Source organism: Oryctolagus cuniculus, chromosome 7 (assembly GCF_964237555.1).
Source record: "Oryctolagus cuniculus chromosome 7, mOryCun1.1, whole genome shotgun sequence".
Taxonomy (NCBI): domain Eukaryota; kingdom Metazoa; phylum Chordata; class Mammalia; order Lagomorpha; family Leporidae; genus Oryctolagus; species Oryctolagus cuniculus.
Genome location: NC_091438.1, coordinates 44301912 through 44324406, shown reverse-complemented (window position 1 = coordinate 44324406; position 22495 = coordinate 44301912). Strand labels below are relative to the sequence as shown.

At 43.6% G+C, this 22495-nt stretch overlaps 1 protein-coding gene and 1 pseudogene across 3 annotated transcripts in view; both read right to left on the bottom strand.

Annotated features, from left to right (window-relative positions):
• NUP210L (nucleoporin 210 like) overlaps positions 1-22495 on the bottom strand; it is a 125805-nt gene that overhangs the window by 47943 nt on the left and 55367 nt on the right. For all 3 annotated transcript variants that reach the window (XM_070077685.1, XM_070077684.1, XM_002715340.5), the window contains 4 exons: positions 21856-22054; positions 18950-19095; positions 16739-16960; positions 9740-9913 (listed from right to left, as the gene is read on the bottom strand). In XM_070077685.1, the coding sequence (XP_069933786.1) occupies positions 9740-9913; positions 16739-16960; positions 18950-19095; positions 21856-22054 (741 nt within the window). The remainder of the gene's footprint in view (positions 1-9739; positions 9914-16738; positions 16961-18949; positions 19096-21855; positions 22055-22495) is intronic.
• Positions 550-1775, bottom strand: LOC100351923 (mortality factor 4-like protein 1 pseudogene; annotated as a pseudogene).

Sequence of the window (22495 nt, the reverse complement as noted above, 5' to 3'; positions counted from 1 at the left end):
AGGCCTCTTTCTGCTAGTTCACTCCCCAAATGCTTTTTTTTTTTGAAATTTAAAGAAAAACTTTATTGAAGATCTGAAAAACAATTCCTAAAAGATCAACTTTTCCAGAAAACTGTACCTACACAATGCATTGTGTCTATTGTGTTAAAACGTGCATTAGACACAAATACAAAAACCATGAAATAAGCCACCACTCTTCAACAATTTGAGCAAAGATAAAATGCCTAAGGAACCACATGGATGACTTGCCAAGGATGGGCTCTTTACTTTAAGCACCATTAAAAAAAAAAAAAAAGAGCACAAATGGATGAGTGTGTTCAGTTATATACACTGAATTGAACCTTTGGCACTAAGAATCAGAGCATCTTGTCATATAGCATTAACACATATTATAAAAGTGCGTAGTGTCAAAGGAATAGAACCACCAGCATTCAAAAGCAGCTTTGTCGACTAGGCAATAAAACACTATACAGCATGTCCTTCTGTTGTCCATCACTGAATGAATACACTGGTAGCAACTTTGAAAAGAAAAAGTAAGAAAAGAAAAAAGGAGCTGCAACCCCTTTTATTTTCTCTGTTCAAAATCAAACAGAAAACAAACATCAATTCTGTTATACACTAACATCTTCAAAGTACATCATTTGTACAAGAGAAGGACTGAAAACAAAAATGTGTTTACAGAGATACCAATATTAGTGAGTGAGTGTGCCGCCTCTCACACAGCTTTCCGGTGGTACTCAGGGGGAGCCACTTCATAATCACTGGCGTTAAACAAAGTTGCTGAATTCTTTGCCAGGTACTTTAGGAAATCATGAAGATAATTCAGTAACAAAGCAAGGCTCTTCTCATCCAGAGGTGTATAGGCCAACATCACTCCAATTCGCACAAATAATCGCAGTAGATGTGGTGCTCCATATACCTGGGACATTGGTGTGTCAGGATGATCTGCGAGGATTTCAGCGCACTGTGGTCTCTCAGATTTATAGAGCAGCTGAGTGCCCAGCATTACGTTGAAGTATTCTTTTATCCCTGCCACAACTTCATTAACAGCGTATTCCTTATTATCTGTGATTCCACGAGATTTCTTATAATTTGCATAATCCTCCAAAATGGAATCCACATTCTTCTTCGCAGGAAGATAAAACAGCTGTTTTTGTCTTGTAATTAAGTCCCAATCATCAACAAGCCATGGTTTGAGCTCTCCAGGAATCTTTACTTTAACTTCCACTCTGTTCATGAATGTTTCTTCATTTTCAACAATAGGATGGATCTACACGGGCCCTTTTCTTCCGAGGAGGCTGAGGGGTCTCACTAGTACTGCCCCCATCTCCATTTCCAGGTATTTTCTGTTTGTTCTTTTTGATTTTCACTTCTACATTTTTCTATTGCAGACCAGATGTCTTCTCTCCTGGAGCAGCCCCTCTCATCTTGCCCTCTGCATACTGCTCCTGGTTGGCCTTCTGAAGTTCTCGCTGTTTCTGAAGATTGGTGTCCACATATTTGAGTACTCTGCTCTCTGGAACCCATTCATCCCAATTTTTATTCCAACCACTGTAATGTCTAAAATATTTCACTTGTTTGTCCTTTATAGAAACCTTTACACACTTTGCTTCATAAAGAAGAGGCCCATGAAAACACAATACTCGCTCACCCTCCTGGAATTTAGGCTTTGGGTCCTGCTTGGGTGCCATTTGTAAGTGATTCGCCGCCTCCTCCTTCTCCCACCACCCCCGACTACCGCCCCCTACTCTCTACCCAACCCCTCCCCAAATGCTTTTAATAGCTAGGGCGGGGGCCAGTGCCATGGTATAGTGGGTTAATCCTCCGCCTGCGGCGCTGGCATCCCATATGGGCGCCAGTTCAAGTCCCGGCTGCTCCTCTTCCAGTCCAGCTCTCTGCTGTGGTGTCGGAAAGCAGTGGAGGATGGCCCAAGTGCTTGGGCCCCGGCACATGGGAGACTGGGAAGAAGCAACTGGTTCCTGGCTTCTGATTGGCGCAGCTCCGGCCATTGCGGCCAATTGAGTGAACCAGTGGATGGAAGACCTCTCTCTCTGTCTCTCTCATTGTCTGTAACTCTACCTCTCAAATAAAAAATAAATAAAATTTAAAAAAAAATAGCTAGGGCGTAGTCAGGCTGAAGCTAGGAGCTTCCCACATTGAGTGGCAGAGATCCAAATACTTGAGCCATCACCTGCTGCCTCCCAGCGTGCACATTATTAGGAAGCTAGAATTAAGAGACAAGCCAGAATTCAAACAGGCACTCCAGTATGGGATGCAGATACTTAACAGTGTCTTAACTGCTATGCCAAATGCTTGCCCCCAAGATACACTCTTCTTAGGTGCATGTGGAACATTCTCCAGGGTAGAACATGGTTCAACACAGAACAAGTCTCATACTTAATGGTTCAGAATGAAGGCTTTCCCTGTAAGATCAGGAGTAACGTGAAGGATGTCTGCTCTCACTACTTCTACTGAACATCATACTGAATGTTCCAGCCAGGGCAACTAGGAAAGATAATGAAACAAAATCATCTAGACTGGAAAGGAAGAACTGTAACTTCTCTATTTTCATACGACATGATCTTGTCTATAGAAATCCCAAGGAATCCATTAAAAAAAAGGGGCCGATGCTGTGGCGTAGTGGATAAAGCTGCCACCTGCAGTGCTGGCATCCCATATGGGTGCCAGTTCAAGTCCCAGCAGCTCCACTCCAATCCAGCTCTCTGCTATGGCCTTGGAAGGCAGTAGAAGATGGCCCAAGTCCTTGGGCCCCTGCATCCATGTGGGAGATCCGGAAGAAGCTCCTGGCTCCTGGCTTCAGAATGTTGCAGTTCCAGCTGTTGCGGCCGATTGGGGAATGAACCACGGATGGAAGACTTCTTTTTTTCCTGTCTCTCCCTCCCTGCCTCTGACTCTCCATAACTCTGCCTTTCAAATAAATAAATCAATCTTAAAAAAAACCTACTAGAACTAATAAATGAGTTCAGTAATACTGCAGCATACAAGATCAATACGCAGCTCTCAATTCTTTACTGAGATGCTCACCTGGTCTGTCAGGTGTACTCTCTTATTTCTCTTCGTTGAACTTTGCTAGCATGCTTACTGCCACTCCATCTCATGTCTGAATTCCTTTTTGAGAGAAGACAAGAACCTTGGGCAACCGACCCCCAGAAACAACCACACTAGATAGACACCCCAGGACTACAGACAATCAAGTCACTCCTTCACCAAGATCTGGAGTGATTACCTGCTGTTAGAAAAATGATTCAGTGGGCTGGTGTTATGGCCCAGCATGTTAAGCCACTGCCTGTGACATCAGCATCCCATATGAGCACCAATTCAAGTCCTGGTTGCTCCACTTCTGATCCAGCTCCCTGTTAATGTGCCTTGAAAGGCCATGGAAGATGGTCAGAGTACTTGGGCTCCTGCCACCTTTGTCAGAGACACAGATGGAGTTTCAGGATCCTGGCTTTGGGTTGGCCCAGCCCTGGCTGTTTCAGTCATTTGAGGAGTGAATCAGTGGAAGGAATCTCTCTCTCTCTCTTTCTCCCTCCCTCCTTCCCTCCCTCCTTCTCTCCCTCCTTTTCTCTCTGTAACTCTGCCTTTCAAATAATAAATAAATCTTTATTTTATTTATTTATTTATTTTTTGACAGGCAGAGTGGACAGTGAGAGAGAGAGAGACAGAGAGAAAGGTCTTCCTTTTCCGTTGGTTCACCCTCCAATGGCTGCTGCGGCCGGCGCACCACGCTGATCCGAAGGCAGGAGCCAGGTGCTTCTCCTGGTCTCCCATGCGGGTGCGGGGCCCAAGTACTTGGGCCATCCTCCACTGCACTCCCAGGCCACAGCAGAGAGCTGGCCTGGAAGAGGGGCAACCGGGACAGAATCCGGTGCCCCAACCAGGACTAGAACCCGGTGGGCCGGCGCCCCTAGGCGGAAGATTAGCCTATTGAGCTATGGTGGCGCCGGCCATAAATAAATCTTTAAAAAGATCAATATTCAAAAATCATTTACATTTCTATGCACCAGCAATGAACAGTCTGAAAATTAAATTAAGGAAATAATTCCATTTATGATAGTATCAAAAAGAGCAAAATATTTAGGAATAAATACATCTTTTTTTTAAAAAAGCTTACTATTTATTTATTTGAAAGGCAGAGTTACAAAGAGAGGGAAGAGACACAGAGAGATGTCTTCCATCTACTGGTTCACCTCCAAATGGCCAGAACAGCCAGGGCTGGGCCAGGCTGAAGCCAGGAGCCAGGAGCTTCATCCAGGCTTCCCTTGTGGGTGCAGGGGTTAGGAGCCCAAGCACCTGGGCCACCCTCTGCTGCTTTCTCAGACACATTAGCAGGGTGCTGGATTGGAAGTAGAACAGCCAGGACTCGAACCAGTGCCCATATGGGATGCTGGCACTATAAGCGGCAGCTTTACCTGCTAAGCCACCCTGCTGGCTCCCAAAGCTTCTCTGAAAGGGAGAATGACAGAAAGAGAAAGAGAGAAATAGAGAGATATCTTCCGTCTGCTGGTTCACTCCTCCAAATGTCTGCAAGAGCTGGGGCTGGGCCAGGCTGAATTCTATCCAGGTGTCTCGTGTGGGTGGCAGAGACTCAAGTTCCTGAGCCATCACCTGCTGCCTCCTAGAGTGCACATAAGCAGGAAGCTGGATCAGAAACGGAGGTAGAACTCGATCCCAGTCATTCCAATACAGGATGTGTTGTCCCTTGTGACCACAACACCTGCCTCTAGGCATAAATAAATCTAATGAAAGGAGCACAAAACTTACACACTGTTAAGTCAGAAGGCATAGCTGAAAGAAATTAAAGAAGCCCTAAATAAATGGAAAGATATCCCATATTCATGAATTAGAAAATACGAAGATAGAAATTCCCAAATTGATCTGCAGATTCAATGCAATCCCTATCAAAATTCTTGCTGACTTCTTTGCAGAAACTGACAAACGATTCTAAAATTCATGTAGAAAGGCAAGAGATCCAGAATAGACCCAAAAAATCTAGAAAAAGAAAGAAAGTTGGAAGATTCACATTTTCTAATTTCAAAACTTACTACAAAGCTATAGTAATCCAGATAATGTGGTGCTGGCATACAACAGAGACATATATATTAATGGTATAGATTTCAGAGTGCAGAAATATTCATGTTTATGGTTAATAGGCTTTTCAGGAAGAATGCCAAGGCACCTCAAAGAAGAAAAAAACAATCTTGTTAACATATGGTGCTGGGTCAATTGGATATTCACATGCAAAGAATGAAGCTGGAGGGGCCGGTGCTGTCGCTTGCTGCATTAAGCCACTGCCTGCAATGCCAGCATCCCATATGGGTGCTAGTTCAATTCCTAGCTGCTCCATTTCCAATCCAGCTCCCTGCTAATGAGCCTGGGAAGGCAGTGAAAGAAAGCCCAAATGTTTGGGCCCTTGCACCACGTGGGAGACCCAGATGAAGCTCCTGGCTCCTGGCTTCAGCCTGGCCCACCAAAGGCTGGAGAGTGGATCAGCAGATGGAAGATCTCTTTCTCTCTGTGTCTTCCTCTCTCTGTGTCACACTGCCTTTCAAATAAATAATCTAAAATTTAAAAAGCGTAAACTTTTTGTGCTTCAAAAGATGCCATCAAGAAAATAAAAGACAATCAACCAGATGGGAGAAATTTTTTGAAAATTGTATTTATGATCATCTCTGGAACATATGAAATGAAGAACTTATACAACTCAGTAAAAAGAAAAATAACTTAACAAAAATATTGACAAAAGATTTGAAAAGACATTTCTTCAAAGAATGTATACAAATAGCCAATAAACACATGAAAAGATACACAACATAATGAGTCATTGGGAAATGCAAATCAAAACCACAGTGAGATACCACTTCATACCTAGTAAGAAGGCTGTAATCAAAGTAACAAATAAGTGTTGGCAAGCATGTAGGGAAACTGGAACCCTCATACACTGCTAGTGGAAATGTAAAATGACATAGCCACTTTAGAATATAGCTGTAGGGCTCGATGCTGTGGAGTAGAGGGTAAAGTTGCCGCCTGCAGTGCCGGCATCCCAAATGGGCGCCAGTTCTAGTCCTGGCTGCTCCTCTTCCTATCCAACTCTGCTATGGCCTGGGAAAGCAGTAGAAGATGGCCCAAGTCCTTGGGCCCCTGCACCCATGTGGGAGACCTGGAAGAATCTCTTGGCTCCTGGCTTCAGATTGGTGCAGCCAGTCATTGCAGCCAATTGGGGACTGAACCGGTAGGTGGAAGACCTGTCTGTCTGTCTCTCTCTCTCTCTGCCTCTCTTTCTCTTTCTGTGTAACTCTTTCAAATAAATGTTTTTTTTTTTTTTAAAGAATACAGCTGTAAATTAATGAAAAGACTAAATAGAGTTAACATATGACCCAGCAATTCTATGTCTCAGAATACACTAATGAGAAATGAAAACATATATTGACAGAAACACTTGTACATGAATGTTCATGGCAGAATAGGGGCCAGCACTATGGCATAGTGGATTATGCCTCTGTGGTATCCCATATGGGCACCAGTAAGAGTTCTGGCTGCTCTTCTTACGATCCAGCTCTCTGTTATGGCCTGGGAAAGCAGTAGAAGATGGCCCAAGTCCTTGGGCCCTTGCACAAGCATGGGAGACCTGGAAGGAGCTCCTGGCTCTTGGCTTCAGACTGGCCCAGCCCTGGCCAGTGCAGGCAACTGGGAAGCGAACCAGTGGATGAAAGACCTTTCTGTCCCTCTCTCTGTCTGTAACTCTACCCTCAAATAAATAAATAAATATTTATTTATTAGACAGGTAGAGTTATAGACAGTGAGAGACAGAGAGAAAGGTCTTCCTTCTGTTGGTTCACTTCTCAAATGGCCACTATGGCCAGCACTACGCCGATCCAAAGCCAGGAGCCAGGTACTTCCTCCTGGTCTCCCATGTGGGTACAGGGGCCAAAACACTTGGGCCCTCCTCCACTGCCCTCCCGGGCCACAGCAGAGAGCTGGACTGGAAGAGGAGCAACCGGGACTAGAAGTCGGTGCCCATATGGGATGCCGGTGCCACAGGTGGAGGATTAACCAAGTGAGCCACGGCACTGGCCCCAATAAATAAATCTTTAAAAAAATTTATTTCCAATGGCTAAAAAGTGTAAAGATCACATATATTCACCTACTGATAAACAAAATGTATATCTGTAGAACAGAATTTTATTCAGTTTAAAAAAGAATGCATGGGGCCAGCACTGTGGCATAGTAGGTTAAGCCTCCATCTGTGGTACCGGTGTCCCATATGGGAGACCTGAAAGAAGCTTCTGGCTCCTGGCTTCAGTTCAGTCCAGCTGCAGCCATTGCAGCCATTTTAGGAGTGAACCAGTGGATGGAAGTCCTTTCTCTCTGTCTTTCCCTCTCTCTGTCTCTAACTCTGATGCTCAAATAAATAAATAAATAAAATCTTAAAAAAATGAATGCAGTATTGATAAATGCTAAAACATGGATGAACTTTGAAAATATGATAAATTTAAGATGGTGGGCACAAAGAACCTGTATTGTATGGCTTATATGAAATGTCCGAATAGGCAAATCCATAGAGACGGTGTATTAGTGGTTACCAGGAGCTTGCAAGAGCAGGAAATGGGGAGTAACTACTAATGGGTATAGAATTTCTTTGTGGGAAACTGAAAATAATCTGGAGTTAGATAGTGGTGATAGCTGCAAAACTTTGACTTGTACACATTAAGTATCTGAGTTTTATGGTATGTGAGTTGTATATCAATTATAAAAAAAATAAAAGAAACATATGCTTACGAATATGGGTCAGATAAATGGAGAATCACGTCTAACTCTCAAATGGTCCAGAAGAAAAAAGTTGTATTTTTCTGACAACTACTCCGAAAATTTAAATGACTTCAAATGAAAAGAAAAATGACATTCAATGAGTGATGTTATAGGGGATACATTTTGTTCTGCTCCACTCTCAGTGCTTTTTAAAAAGTGAATCATTCATAACTAATAATATTATTTAATATAGAATTTGATTCTGAAAAAGAAAATGGAGTTCCAACTTATAACATCTCATCCTGTTCTTCTATAAGAAAAGGCTGTGGTATAGGGTAAGGCTAACAATACTTCTTTGGAGTCAGACAAAATGAGCCACTTTCTAGTTTTATGACTTTAAGAAAGTCATTCAACTTCCAGGAGTCTCAGTATCCTCATTTGTAAAATGAGAAAAATTAATGATTCTGTTTGGTACAATTTCATTGTATCTTTTTTTTTTTTTTTTTTTTTTTTTTTTTTTTTTTTTTTTTTTTGTGACAGGCAGAGTGGACAGTGAGAGAGAGAGACAGAGAGAAAGGTCTTCCTTTGCCGTTGGCTCACCCTCCAATGGCCGCCGCGGCCGGCGCGCTGTGCTGATCCAAAGCCAGGAGCCAGGTGCTTCTCCTGGTCTCCCATGGGGTGCAGGGCCCAAGGACTTGGGCCATCCTTCACTGCACTCCCTGGCCACAGCAGAGAGCTGGCCTGGAAGAGGGGCAACCGGGACAGAATCCGGCGCCCCGACCGGGACTAGAACCCGGTGTGCCGGCGCTGCAGGCGGAGGATTAACTTATTGAGCCGCGGCGCCGGCCTGTATCTTTATTTCCAATATGATTTTTTAAAAAGATTTATTTATTTATATGAAAGGCAACTACAGAGAGAGGCAAAGAGACATGCCTTCTGCTGGCTCACTCTCCTGGGCCAAGAGCTTCATCTGGTTCTCCCACACGGGTGGCAGGGGCCCAAACACTTGGGCCATCTGCTGCTGCTTTGCCAGGCCATCAGCAGGGAGCTGGGCAAGAAGTGGAGCAGCCAGGACTCCAGTAACCCTCTGTACTACAGTGCCAGCCCCTCCAAGATTTCTGTTCTCTCATGCTTGGAATTACAGTTAACTTCATTTATCACGTAGTCTGATGTTTTTAGTTTCTAGGTTAGACAATTTATTTATTCCCCATTATCCGCTCCTTACCTACTAGCTATACTATTACTTATCACTATTTTTCATGGTAGGTTTGGAGTAGAGATAAAATTTATTACTTATTGATAACTCTAATAAAAGATTTGGTAGAGGGGCCGGCGCCGTGGCTCAATAGGCTAATCCTCCACCTTGCGGCGCCGGCACACTGGGTTCTAGTCCCGGTTGGGGCGCCGGATTCTGTCCCGGTTGCCCCTCTTCCAGGCCAGCTCTCTGCTGTGGCCCGGGAGTGCAGTGGAGGATGGCCCAGGTGCTTGGGCCCTGCACCCCATGGGAGACCAGGAGAAGTACCTGGCTCCTGCCATCGGATCAGCGCGGTGCACCGGCTGCAGCGGCTGCCATTGGAGGGTGAACCAACGGCAAAGGAAGACCTTTCTCTCTCTGTCTCTCTCTCTCACTGTCCACTCTGCCTGTCAAAAATAAAATAAAAAAAAAATCTAAAAAAAAGATTTGGTAGAGATAGATATTAGCTAAACCACTGAAAGTTAGAGAGATCTCAGTTACCCACCGCCACAATCACAAGCTAAGTACCTACACACAGCAAGCAGAATCACGTCACAGAGTGTAGCCAGTTCTAATTCAGGTTATTCACCTCTTCTCAGACACTATTAGGAAATGAGTTACAAACAAAATAGTTCCCCTAACTTGAACAAAACATAAGCTGTCCTTCAGACCCTTTGTCCTTAACGCATGGAAGCTGGAAGCAACAGGTTGGCTGGAAGCGCTGTCTGTACTTACCAGCTGTTTGTTGTGCTGTGGCAGAGGGCACGGCTGGGCTCTGGCTGGCACCTGGTACACAGGGGTGATGGACATACTGGCAGGGTGGGCACATATGTAGAGCACCTGCACAGCCTCCACAGCTGGACTAGGGTTCAGCACACCTGGGTGATTTCCAATTCGAAATGTGAGAACCTTAAAGGGAATATAACAGCAGGAGAAAACTTAGGTAGACATTTGATGTCAGTCACGCCAATTTAAATGTTACTATTATTCAAATTCTAGCACACACAGTGCCCTTTGGACACTATAATCAGAGAAACCGCATATAGGCATTATAGTTCATAATTGTGCTACGGGCATTAGGGCATCATGGAAATTTGAGATCAAATGGAACATTAAGAAAAAATCCACTTTGACCAATTATTTCAGTGTGTTTTATCCCCCCAGCATAAGGTTTATTTAGAAAGTGAGATGAATACACAGGCACTCAGCATTTTCAATTCCACCACATCTTTTGTTATCAGTTGGTAAAAAGTAGAAAAGCTAATCTTGTTTCAACTTGTCTGTAGAGCAAGTACCAATGAATAACAGAATGTGCAAGTAAAAATAAGTTAGGGAATGCCAAGTGGGGGCTAATTCATCCTGAAATGACTAATATTTCACTCAACAAACAAGGAAAAAAATACCTAAACGTAATAGAAGCCTTATGTGAAAAACCCACAGCTAACATCATACTTCATGGTAAAAGACTGAAAGCTTTTCACCTAGGATCAAGAGCAAGGATGGGGCCAGTGCTGTGGCATAGCGGTTAAAGCTGCCACCTGCAGTAGTGGCATCCCATATGGGCACCAGTTCGAGTCCCAGATGCTCCACTTCCGATCTAGCTCTCTGCTATGGCTTGGGAAAGCAGTGGAAGATGGCCCAAGTCCTTGGGCCCCTGCACCTGCATGGGAGACCCGGGAGAATCTCCTGGCTCCTGGCTTCGGATTGGTGCAGCTCCAGCCATTGTGACCAAATGGGGAGTGAACCAGCAGATGGAAGACAACCCCCACTCCCACCTCAGCCTCTCTGTAACTCTGCCTTTCAAATAAAATATATAAATCTTTAAAAAGAAAAGAAAGAGCAAGGATCCCCGCCTTTGCTACTTCTATTCAACATTGTTCTACAAATTGTTAGCAAGAGTAATTAAGCAAGGAAATGAAATAAAATGCATCCAAATTGGAAAGGAAGAAGTAAAATTATGTTTGTCTGCAGATGATATGGTCCCACAAGATTTTTTTCAACAAAAAATGTTAGAATTAATAAATGAACTCAGCAAAGTAGCAGGATACAAAGTTAACAAACAAAAATCAGTTGCATATTTATACACTAACAGTGAACATAAGTAATGAACAATCTGAAAAGGAAATTACAAAGGTAATTTCACTTACATTAGTATTAAAAACAATAAAATAGGGGCCGATGCTGTAGCACAGCAGGTTAAAGCTCTGGCCTGCAATGTTGGTATCCCATTTGGGGGCTGGTTCGAGTCCCAGCTGCTCCACTTCCAATTCAGCTTCCTGCTAATGTTCCTGGGAAAGCAGTGGAGGATAGCCCAAGTCCTTGGGCCCCTGTACTCATGTGGGAGACCCAGAAGAAGCTCCTGGCTTCGGAATGGCATAGCTCCAGCTGTTGTGGCCATTTGAAGAGAGAACCAGCAGATTTAACCCTTTTCTCTCTCTGCCTCTACTTCTCTCTGTAACTCTGTCTTTCAAATAAATAAAATAAATCTTAAAAAAACACAATAAAATAATGAATAATTAGCCTAATGACGGAGGTGGAAGATTTGAATAATGAAAATGACAAAACATCGCTGAAAGAAATAGAGGACATAAATAAATGGAAACATCGCATGTATATGGAGTGGAAGATTTAATATTGTTATTATATTTCTCCAAGAATATATACAAATAACCAATAAGGTATGAAAAGATGCTCTACATCACCAATCAATAGGAAATACAGATCAAAACTACAATGAAAATACATCATACACATTTGGAGGGCTAGTATAAAAAAAGTAAATAACAAGTGTTGATGTGGATATGGAGAAATGGAGACCCTTGTGCACTGCTGATAGGAAAGAATGTGAAATGGCATAGGTGCTGCAGAAACTAGTATGGCAGTTCTTCAAAATGTTAAAATAGGATTACTATATGACACAGCAAATCCACCTGCAGATGTGTAGCCAAAAGAATTGAAAAGAAGGGTCTTTTAAAAAAGAGATTTATTTATTTATTTGAAAGGCAGAGTGACAGAGAGGGAGAAAGATCCTGGTGTCACAGGTAATAGCTTAACTCATTGTGCCACAATGCCAGTCCTGAAAGATGGGTCCTGAGGAGGTGTTTTTACATCCATGTTCATAACGGTATCATTCATAGTCACTGAAACACTGAAGTGCTCATCAATGGCTGAATGGATAAGCAAAATGTGTGATATACATATAATGGACAATTACACAACCTTAAGAAGGAAATTCTGACATGGGCTTCAACATGGATGAACCTTGAGGATATTATGCTAAGTGAAAACAGCTAGTCACAAAAATCAAATACTATATGATTCCATTTACATGAGGTACTCAAAGAAGTCAGAAATCATAAGAACAGAAAGTAGGGGCTGAAGTAGGGAGGGAGAGTGACTTTTCAATAAGTGTAGAGGTTCTGCTTTACAAGATGATAAGAGTTATAGAGATGGGTAGTGGCGATGGTTGCACAACATTATGAGTTTACTTAATATCACTGAACTGTGGTGCTGGCATTGTGGCACAGGGGGTTAAGCTGCCACCCACGATGCCAGCATCCCATATGAACACCAGTTCGAGTCCTGGCTGCTCCACCTCTGATTCAGCTCCCTGTTAATGTGCCTGGGAAAGCAGCAGAAGATGGCCCAAGTGCTTAAGCCCCTGCCACCCACACAGTAGATCCAAATGGAATTCCAGGCTCCTGGCTTCAATGTAGGCCAGCCCTGGCCTTAGTGGCCATTTGGGGAATAAACCACAAGAGTGATAATATTCTCTCTCTCTCTCTCTCTCTTTCTCTAATTCTTTTTTTTTTTTTAAGATTTATTTTATTTATTTGAAAGACAGAGTTACAGAGAGTGGAGAGGCAGAGAGAGAGAGAGAAGTCTTCCATCTGCTAGTTCACTCCTGAGATGGCTGCAACTGCACCAGTCCAAAGCCAGGAGACAGGAGCTTCTTCTGGGTCTGCCACGTGGATGCAGGGGTCCAAGGGCTTGGGCCATCTTCTACTGATTTTCCAGGCCACAGCAGAGAGCTGGATTGGAAGAGGAGCAGCCAGGACTAGAACCGGCACCCATATGGGATGCTGGCACTTCAGGCCAGGGCTTTAACTCACTGTGCCACAGTGCTGGCCCCTCTCTCTGTAATTCTACCTTTGAAATAAATAAACAAATTTTATAAAAACATGGTTAAGATGGTAAGTTATATACAGATATATTTTACCACAATAAAGAATTAGGGGAACTGAATAAAAGCTTAAACTGTACCATGCTGCCTCGTTCATTTATGCCGGTATTCAGAATTCTTCTCTGAATATTGGGCAAGAATCCACTCAAGCTTATTAATACTGGGAATTTATTAATAAGCACACGGTGATATCGTGCGGTATCCCATATTCCGATATCAATTTGACGAAATTTAGCACCCCTTCATTATGAAAACTCTCAACAAATTAGCCACAGAAGGACTGAATCTCAACACAATAAAGGCACTGTATTAGAAGTTCAGAGCAAGTATCATTGTGAATGGCAAAAAGTCGAAAGCTCTTCCTCACAGATCAGGAAAAAGAAAATGATGCCTACTCTCACCCCTTCTATTTAGCATAGTACTAGAAGTCCTGTTCAACTAGGGAGGGGAAAGAGAAACAAGGTGTCCACAGTGAAAAGGAAGAAGTTAAATCTCCTCACAGACAACAGAATTTTAAACATAGAAAACCCGAAAAACTGAACAAAAAACCCAGTATGGCCGGCGCCACGGCTCACTAGGCTAATCCTCCGCCTAGCGGCGCCGGCACGCCGGGTTCTAGTCCCGGTTGGGGCGCTGGATTCTGTCCCGGTTGCCCCTCTTCCAGGCCAGCTCTCTGCTGTGGCCAGGGAGTACAGTGGAGGATGGCCCAAGTGCTTGGTCCCTGCACCCCATGGGAGACCAGGAGAAGTACCTAGCTCCTGCCATCGGATCAGCGCGGTGCGCCGGCTGCAGCGGCCATTGGAGGGTGAACCAACGGCAAAGGAAGACCTTTCTCTCTGTCTCTCTCTCTCACTGTCCACTCTGCCTGTCAAAAAAAAAAAAAAACAAAACAAAAAAAAAACACAAAAACCCAGTAGAGCTAATTAATGAATTCAGTAAAGTTGCAAGGTATGAAATCAAAGTTAATACAACCTTCTTGCTTCATTTTCTGATCTTTGTCATGAATTCCATGTTATGTGATATTAATATATCCACTTTAGCTTTAAAATAGTATGTGTACACATATAAGGTATACATATGAAGTTAATATGTCAAAATGTTAATTGTTAAATCTATTTGTGCTTGTTTGAACTCTTCTTTGTACTTTCCTATATTATTTGAGATATATCAAAATAAAAGACAAAAAATACAAAAATCAGTAGAGCTTGTATATACTAAACTATCTGAAATGTGATCAATAAAATAATTTAATTTAAAATATCAAAAAAAGAATTAGGGAAAAAGGAGGTAACTAATCCTGAAATTTATTATTAGCTAGTTATATACAATAGACGAGTTCACTACAGATATCACAAAGAAACTTAACTGATTACAGCACAGTTCTTCCTTATTTACTTAAAAGTGAGAGTTACAGAGAGAGAGAAAGAGAGAGAGGTCTTCCATCTGCTGGTTCACTCCCCAGATTGCGCAACAGCTGGAGCTGGGCCAAGATAAAGCCAGGAGTCAGGAGCTTCTTCCAGGGCAGCTTCTTCTTAGGCAGGGACCTAAGCACTTGGGCCATCTTCTGCTGCTTTTTCCATGCCATTAGTAGGGAGCTGGATCACAAGCGGAATACCCAGGACACAAACTGGAGCCCATATGGGATGCCATTGTTGCAGATGGCAGCTTTACCCTCTACACCACAATGCTGGCCCTACAGCACAGTTTTATTTTTTATTTATTTATTTATTTATTTGACAGGCAGAGTGGACAGTGAGAGAGACAGAGAGGAAGGTCTTCCTTTGCTGTTGGTTCACCCTCCAATGGCCGCCGCGGCCGGCGTACCGCGCTGATCCGATGGCAGGAGCCAGGTACTTATCCTGGTCTCCCATGGGGTGCAGGGCCCAAGGGCTTGAGCCATCCTCCACTGCACTCCCTGGCCACAGCAGAGAGCTGGCCTGGAAGAGGGGCAACCGGGACAGAATCCAGCGCCCCAACCGGGACTAGAACCCGGTATGCCGGCGCCGCTAGGTGGAGGATTAGCCTAGTGAGCCGCGGCGCCGGCCAGCACAGTTTTATTTTAAAATTTATTTATTTATTTATTTGAAAGGCAGAGTTACAGAGAGGCAGAGGCAGAGAGAGAGAGAGAGAGAGAGAGAGAGAGAATCTCCCATCTGCTGGTTCACTTCCCAAATGGCCTCAACAGCCAGAGCTGGGCGGATCCAAAGCCAGGAGCCAGGAGCTTCTTCCAGGTCTCCCAGGCGGGTGCAGGGTCCCAAGGACTTGGGCCATCTTCCATTGCTTTCCCAGGCCATAGCAGAGAGCTGGATAGGAAGTGGAGCAGCTGGGACTTGAACCAGCATCCACATGGGATGTGGGCACTGCAGGCAGCAGTTTTACCTGCTTCACCACAACGACGGCCCCAGCGCAGTTCTTATTAAGTTAAAATCTTGCATTGATTCCTGTGGGCTAGTTAGCATGCTGGGTTTCACACAGTCATATACAGAATTCTCAATTGTAGTCCAGCTGCAAACCTTTGATACTGGTTTTGATAGTGGCAGGCCACAGTCGTGAATGAGAATTATGTAAACCTATTACTGCCCCTAAAGATAATCAAAACTAATTAAACTGATAGAGGGCAACATACTTATTACTCTTATCAGGGCAGACCTAACTGGTTCTTCAAAATTGCTGATCATAGATGACACTTAACAGTTTCTCTACCTTAAATTCTTTGAAGATGGTAAACAAAATATTCTCTGCTCTAAACAAAAAGGAACTAAATCATTGTGATAAAATAATGGAAAATAGTGTGAAATAAGTTCATTTCAATAAGTAGATTTTGAATTGTTAGTGAACTATTAGAATCCTCAGATGAGCAAGCCAAAACCCTAGGTACATTAAAATTTTTATTTACGCTTGAAATAAACCTCTTCCTCTGACCCCCAAAATTGATTTAATTATTTGAGAGACAGAGTGAGAGGAAAAGTTATCTCCCATCTTCTAGTTCACACCTCAAATGCCCACAAAGGCTGAGACTGAGCGAGGCTGAAACCAGGAGCCAGAGATTCAGTCTGGGTCTCCCATGTGGGTGGCAGGGACCCAGCTACTTAAAACTTTATGTGCTGCCTCCAGTGTGCATTTGCAGGACGCTGGACTCAGAAGTGGAACCAGACTCCTTGGAAATGCAAATCTGGCTCAGTGGAGCTGAGGATTGCTTCCAATCAGCCTTCCTCTTCTTCTTTTTTAAAAATAAAAATCATATTATTTATTAAAAAAAAAAACAAGAAGTGGAGCCAGGACTTGAGCTTGGCACTCCCATATGGGATGTGGGCATCCTTTGCAGCATCATAACTGCTATGCCAAGCACATCCCCATCCCCACCCCAACCCCCGCCCCCCGTACACTTAAAGGACAGTAAGCTTCAGAAGAAAATCCTTTCATCAATAATTAGAATTTTCTTACCTGTTTCATAAACTAAATTCATTGGAATCTGAAAAGGAATGGCTGGAAGTACCAAAGATGTGGAGCATTATAGTAAAAGAAAGGTCAGAAAAAGAAGGTTGTCCTACTTGTTCTCCTAAATCCAGACACAGAACCCTGTAGATGTACTGGTTCTGCTTTCTTTTAGCTGGAAGCCGGACTTGTGTTACTTCAATCTTCTCTGAATTTTCCACCTTCAACTCCAAAAAAAATCGGGAGGGTTCCAAGATCCATGGACGAGGGCCTCCTTCAAATATCATTTCCTTGACAGATTGCCATGTCACCAATGCCACTTCCATGGGATTTAGAGCCTGATAAGGTTTAAAGAAGTCAATTCTGGATTTGTTAGGGAATTCAATAGTTTTCTAAAGTGACAAATGAATTATCTGAATATGCTGAAAATGATGCTAAACCTACTTCCTAAATTAAGTGACATGTGTGCCATTCCCCTCACTTGGAATGCTTCCCAACCTCTGTAGCAATTTAGACACCACCTATCGTTCAAGCCTAATGGACGTGTCATCTTATCTGTTCATTTGTGACCAGTCATTCCAGACCATGGCCACTTCTGCATCCTCTAAGCTCTTACAGTCTTTATCTCGACCACACATTAGTATTTGTTCATCTCCAATGCTATTAAATTTGTCAAATCCTATGTATAAGTCTAATAATTTTTGTGTTCTCTAGTTTTATAAGCCTCTTAAAAAGGAGAGAATATATTATACTTACTTTTTAAAAATCTCTTCTTGGGGCCAGTGCTGTGGCACAGTGGGTTAATGCCCTGGCCTGAAGCGCTGGCATCCCATATGGATGCCGGTTCGAGACCCGGCTGCTCCACTTCAATCCAGCTCTCTGCTATGGCCTGGGAAAGCAGTAGAAGATGGCCCAGGTCCGCGGGCCCCTGCACCATGTGGGAGACCTGGAAGAAGCTCCTGGCTCCTGGCTTCCGATTGGCACAGCTTCGGCCATTGCAGCCAATTGGGGAGTGAACCAGAGGATGGAAGCCCCTCTCTCTCTGCCTCTCCTCTCTCTGTGTAACTCTGACTTTCGAATAAATAAATAAATATTTAAAAAAATCTCTTCTTTAGGGATTTAGCACAATGTGGGGCATACAAAAGAGAATGTATAAATAAAAACATAAGCATTTAAAATTAATATTTTGGCTGGCGCCATGGCTCATTAGGCTAATCCTCTGCCTTGTGGCGCTGGCACACCGGGTTCTAGTCCCAGTCGGGGTGCCAGATTCTGTCCCGGTTGCCCCTCTTCCAGGCCAGCTCTCTGCTGTGGCTAGGGAGTACAGTGGAGGATGGCCCAAGTGCTTGGGCCCTGCACCCCATGGGAGACCAGGATAAGTACCTGGCTCCTGCCATCGGATCAGCGCGGTGCGCCGGCCGCGGCGGCCATTGGAGGGTGAACCAACGGCAAAGGAAGACCTTCCTCTCTGTCTCTCTCACTGTCCACTCTGCCTGTCAAAAAAATAAAATAAAATAAAATAAATATTTCACTAAATTATCAAAGGATTTTTACCCCAAAAATATTGAAATAATACATTCATACACCGTTCTATTTCTTAAAAATCCTTACAACCTAATACATGACAGGTGCTATTCACTCCAGGATACAGAAGAATTGTATCCATTTATAGATGAGGAAACTGATATTAGGGGAATTAAGTATTCTCAAAGTATATGTTATCTTTTTTAAAGATTTATTTTATTTATTTGAAAGACAGAGTTACAGAGAGAGGTAGAGACAGAAAGAGAGGTCTTCCATCTGCTGGTTCATTTCCCAAATGGCCATAATGGCCAGAGCTGAGCTGATCCGAAGCTTAGAGCCAGGAGCTTCTTCTAGGTCTCCCACATGGGTGCATGGGCTCAAGGACTTGGGCCATCCTCCTCTGCTTTTCCAGGCCATAGCAGAGAGCTGGATCAAAAGTGGAGCAGCTGGGACTGGAACTGGCACCCACATGGGATTCTGGCTTTAACCCACTGCACCACAGTACCAGCCACAGTATAGGTTATTTTTAATATGGCACACAGTGTCTACAACAGTGACCAAGTCATAAAATGAAGTAAAGTTGAAGCAATTATTCTAAAAATGTAAGCAAATCATGCTTTAGTACTTTTTCTTGAACTAGTCAATTGTATTTATTACTGAATACCACTAAAATAAAACAGTAAATAAAGAGAATACAAATATCATTCATTCATACTAGAGACCACAGACAGGTTGGAAGCCTGGAGTTAGCATAGCTATGTCTGTGAGAAGAAATGCCAGTTTCATACCATGAATTACCTCACCTTTAGGGGTTCATAAGCGGCAAATGTGGCACTGCTCTCCAAGTACTCCTCACATTCAGTCACACTCACTGTCACCAGACTATGGCCCAATGACTTGGCAGTTATGTGTGTACTTGAACAGTACACTGATCCAGATCTTTGAATACCTTTCAATCAAAAACATGGTATCAGTAAGCTAATAAGTAGTTAGTCCTCAAGGAAACTAGATTAAACTAATACAAGAATTTTCCTTTTTAGGACCGGCGCTGTGGCTCACTTGGTTAATCCTCCACCTGCAGTGCTGGCATCCCATATGGGCTCCGGGTTCTAGTCCCGGTTGCTCCTCTTCCGGTCCAGCTCTGCTGTGGCCCCGGAGGGCAGTGGAGGATGGTCCAAGTCCTTGGGCCCCTGCACCCACATGGGAGACCAGGAGGAAGCACCTGGCTCCTGGCTTCAGATCAGCGCAGTGCCGTCTGTGGTGGCCATTTGGGGAAAGAACCAATGGAAGGAAAACCTTTCTCTCTCTCTCTCTCTCTCTCATTGACAATAACTCTACCTGTCAAATAAATTAAAAAAAAAAGAATTTTCCTTTTAAAAAATATTTTTATTTATTTGAAAGGCAGGGTGAGAGAGAGAGAGAGAGATACCTTCCATTTGCTGGTTCACACCCCAAATGACTGCTATCGCTGGCACTGGGCCAGGTTGAAGCCAGGAACCTGGTATTCCATCCGGGTCTCCCACATGGGTGCAGGGGCCCAAGCACTTGAGCCATCCTCTGCTGCTTTCCCAGGCCATTAGCAGAGAGTTGGATCAGAAGTGGAGCAGCCAGGATTTGAATGGGTACCCATATGGGATGTCAGCACCACAGGCAGAGGCTTAATTTAATATGCATAGTGACTGAGAGAGAAAGAGACAGAGATCTTCATCTGCTGGTTCACTCCCTAACTGGTCATGATGATCTGGGTTGTGCCAGGCAGAAGCCAGGAACTCATCTGGGACTGCCACATGGATGGCAGGAGCCCAAACAATTGGGTCATCTTCCACTGCTTTCCCAGGTACAACAGCAAGGAGCTGGACTGGAAGCAAAGCAGTTGGGACTCCAACCAACACTCATATGGGACGCCAGCATTGCAGGCAGTGACCTAACTGGCTACACCACAGTGCCAGCCACAAGTATAAGAATTTTCATACATTAAAATATCATCTTGGGAGCTAGTGGTGTGGTGTAGAGGTAAGCTACTGCCTGCCACTCTGGCATCCCATATGGGCACAAGTTCAAGTTCTGGCTGCTCCACTTCCAATCTAGCTCCACACTAATGGCCTGGAAAGCAGCAGGAGATGGCCCAAGTACTTTATTTATTTAAAATAAATTTTAAAAAGTCATATCAAGCTTATGTAACTATCCACTAGGCCTCAATTTTTCATATCAGGTTGATATAAAAATATGTTCGGTGGTGGGCATTTAGTTTAGTAGTCAAAATGCCTATGTACCTGAGTTCAAAACCAGCTCTACTTCTGATTCCAGCTTCCTGCTAATGCATGCATTGAGAGGTAGCAAGGTGATGGCTCAAGGAGTTGCCTCCTTGTCATCCATGGGGAGTTCTAGATTCAGTATTTTTTTAAAGATTTATTTTTTATTTATTTTAAAGAGTTGCAGAGAGAGGAAGACAGAGAGAGAGAGAGAGACAGAGAGAGACAGAGACAGAGAGACAGAGAGAGACACAGAGAGGGAGAGAGAGAGGTCTTCCGCCCACTAGTTCATTCCTCAAATGGCCACAAAGACCAGAGCTGGGCCAATCTGAAGCCAGGAGCCAGGAGCTTCTTCTGTGTCTCCCACGTGGGTGCAGGGGCCCATGTGGATATTTGGGCCATATTCTGCTGCTTTCCCAGGCGTATTATGGAGCAGCCAGGACTTGAACTGACTTTACATGCTATACACAGCGCCAGCCTCTATATGTATTTTTAAACATTTTATTTATTTATGTTAATCTCGTTTGAAAGGCAGAAACATACAAAGAAAATGAGATCTTCCATCTGCTGGTTCATTCCTCAAATGCCCACAATAGCTGGGGCTGGACCAGGCTGAAGCCAGGAGCTGGGGATTCAATCCACATCTCCCAGGAGGGTAGCAGGGCTCAGGTGCTTAAGCCATCACCTGCTGCCTCCTAGGGTGCACATTAGAAGGAGGCTGGAATCCAGAGTGGAGCTGGGACTTGAACCCAGGCACTATGAGGTGGGATGTGGATATCCCAAGTGGCATCTTGATCACTGTACTAAATGCCTTCTCCAGAGAGAAATATTAAAGAAAGAAAGGAGAGAGGAGCTGAGGCTGGAGACAGATCTCACCAGGAGCTGGAAATGGATATTGCTTGGCCACAGTGTTATTTATGTTCCCTTGTCTTCACATCTGTAAGATGAGGATAATACCTACTGCAGAGTAGTTGTCAGCATAAACAAACATTATAGAGAAAGATAATATGTGAGTCTAGACTACAAATGACAGTTTCTGATTTGATGATTAGTTCTTCAGTTCAAAAACAAAGGAAGGATGGGGGCCAGTGCCGTGGCTCACTTGGTTAATCCTCCACCTGCGGTGCCGGCATCCCATATGGGCGCCGGGTTCTAGTCCCGATTTGCTTCTCTTCCAGTCCAGCTCTCTGCTGTGGCCCCAGAGGCCAGTGGACGATGGCCCAAGCTCTTGGGCTCCTGCACCTGCATGGGATACCAGGAAGAAGCACCTGGCTCCTGGCTTCAGATTGGCGCAGCGCTGGCTGTAGCGGCCATTTGGAGGGTGAACCAACGGAAGGAAGACCTTTCTCTCTCTCTCTCTCTCTCTCTTTCTCTCTCTCTCTCTCTCTCACTATCTCTCTACCTGTCAAATAAAAAAAAAAAAAAAAGGAAGGAGAAAATAGAAAGTCTACTCTTACCTTCTTTGAAAAGAGTAAAGACTCCTTGCTTATCCATACTCAGACCCAAGGACAAGTGAGAGCAGTCTGTGAATGCAATGGCCTCTTTGGTCTCCCTATTTACGTGATACATTGCAATGGGGATTTCTATAGTATGACCAATCTCCACATCAGCATGAAATGGTAACAGTTCCATTTTGTTCAGTTTCAGGACATATATCTGGAAGGGAAAATAATTCATCTGTCAAAAACGTTATGTTATTAATGTCTCAGAATAAATCATTCCTTGATTATTTAAACACGTGATTATAAATATATATATATACACACACACACAAAGAGACATATGTTTGTAGATAAAAGCATTTATTAGAGTACTTCCAAGTTCATGGAAAATAACATTAGAAGATAATTTAGTGTAAAAATTTTGAAATTCATACATAGCATTTTCCTAATATACATTTTACAATTGTGAAAAGAAATTTTGCAACAAAATTAACTCACTTTTAATTCCACTTTTTCATAAAATTTTGTTGTTGTTTTAAAGATTTATTAATTTATTTTGAAAGTCAGAGTGACAGAGAGAGAGGGAGATATCTTCCATCTGCTGGTTCACTCCCCAGATGGCTGCAATGGCCAGGGCTGGGCCAGGCCAAGGCCA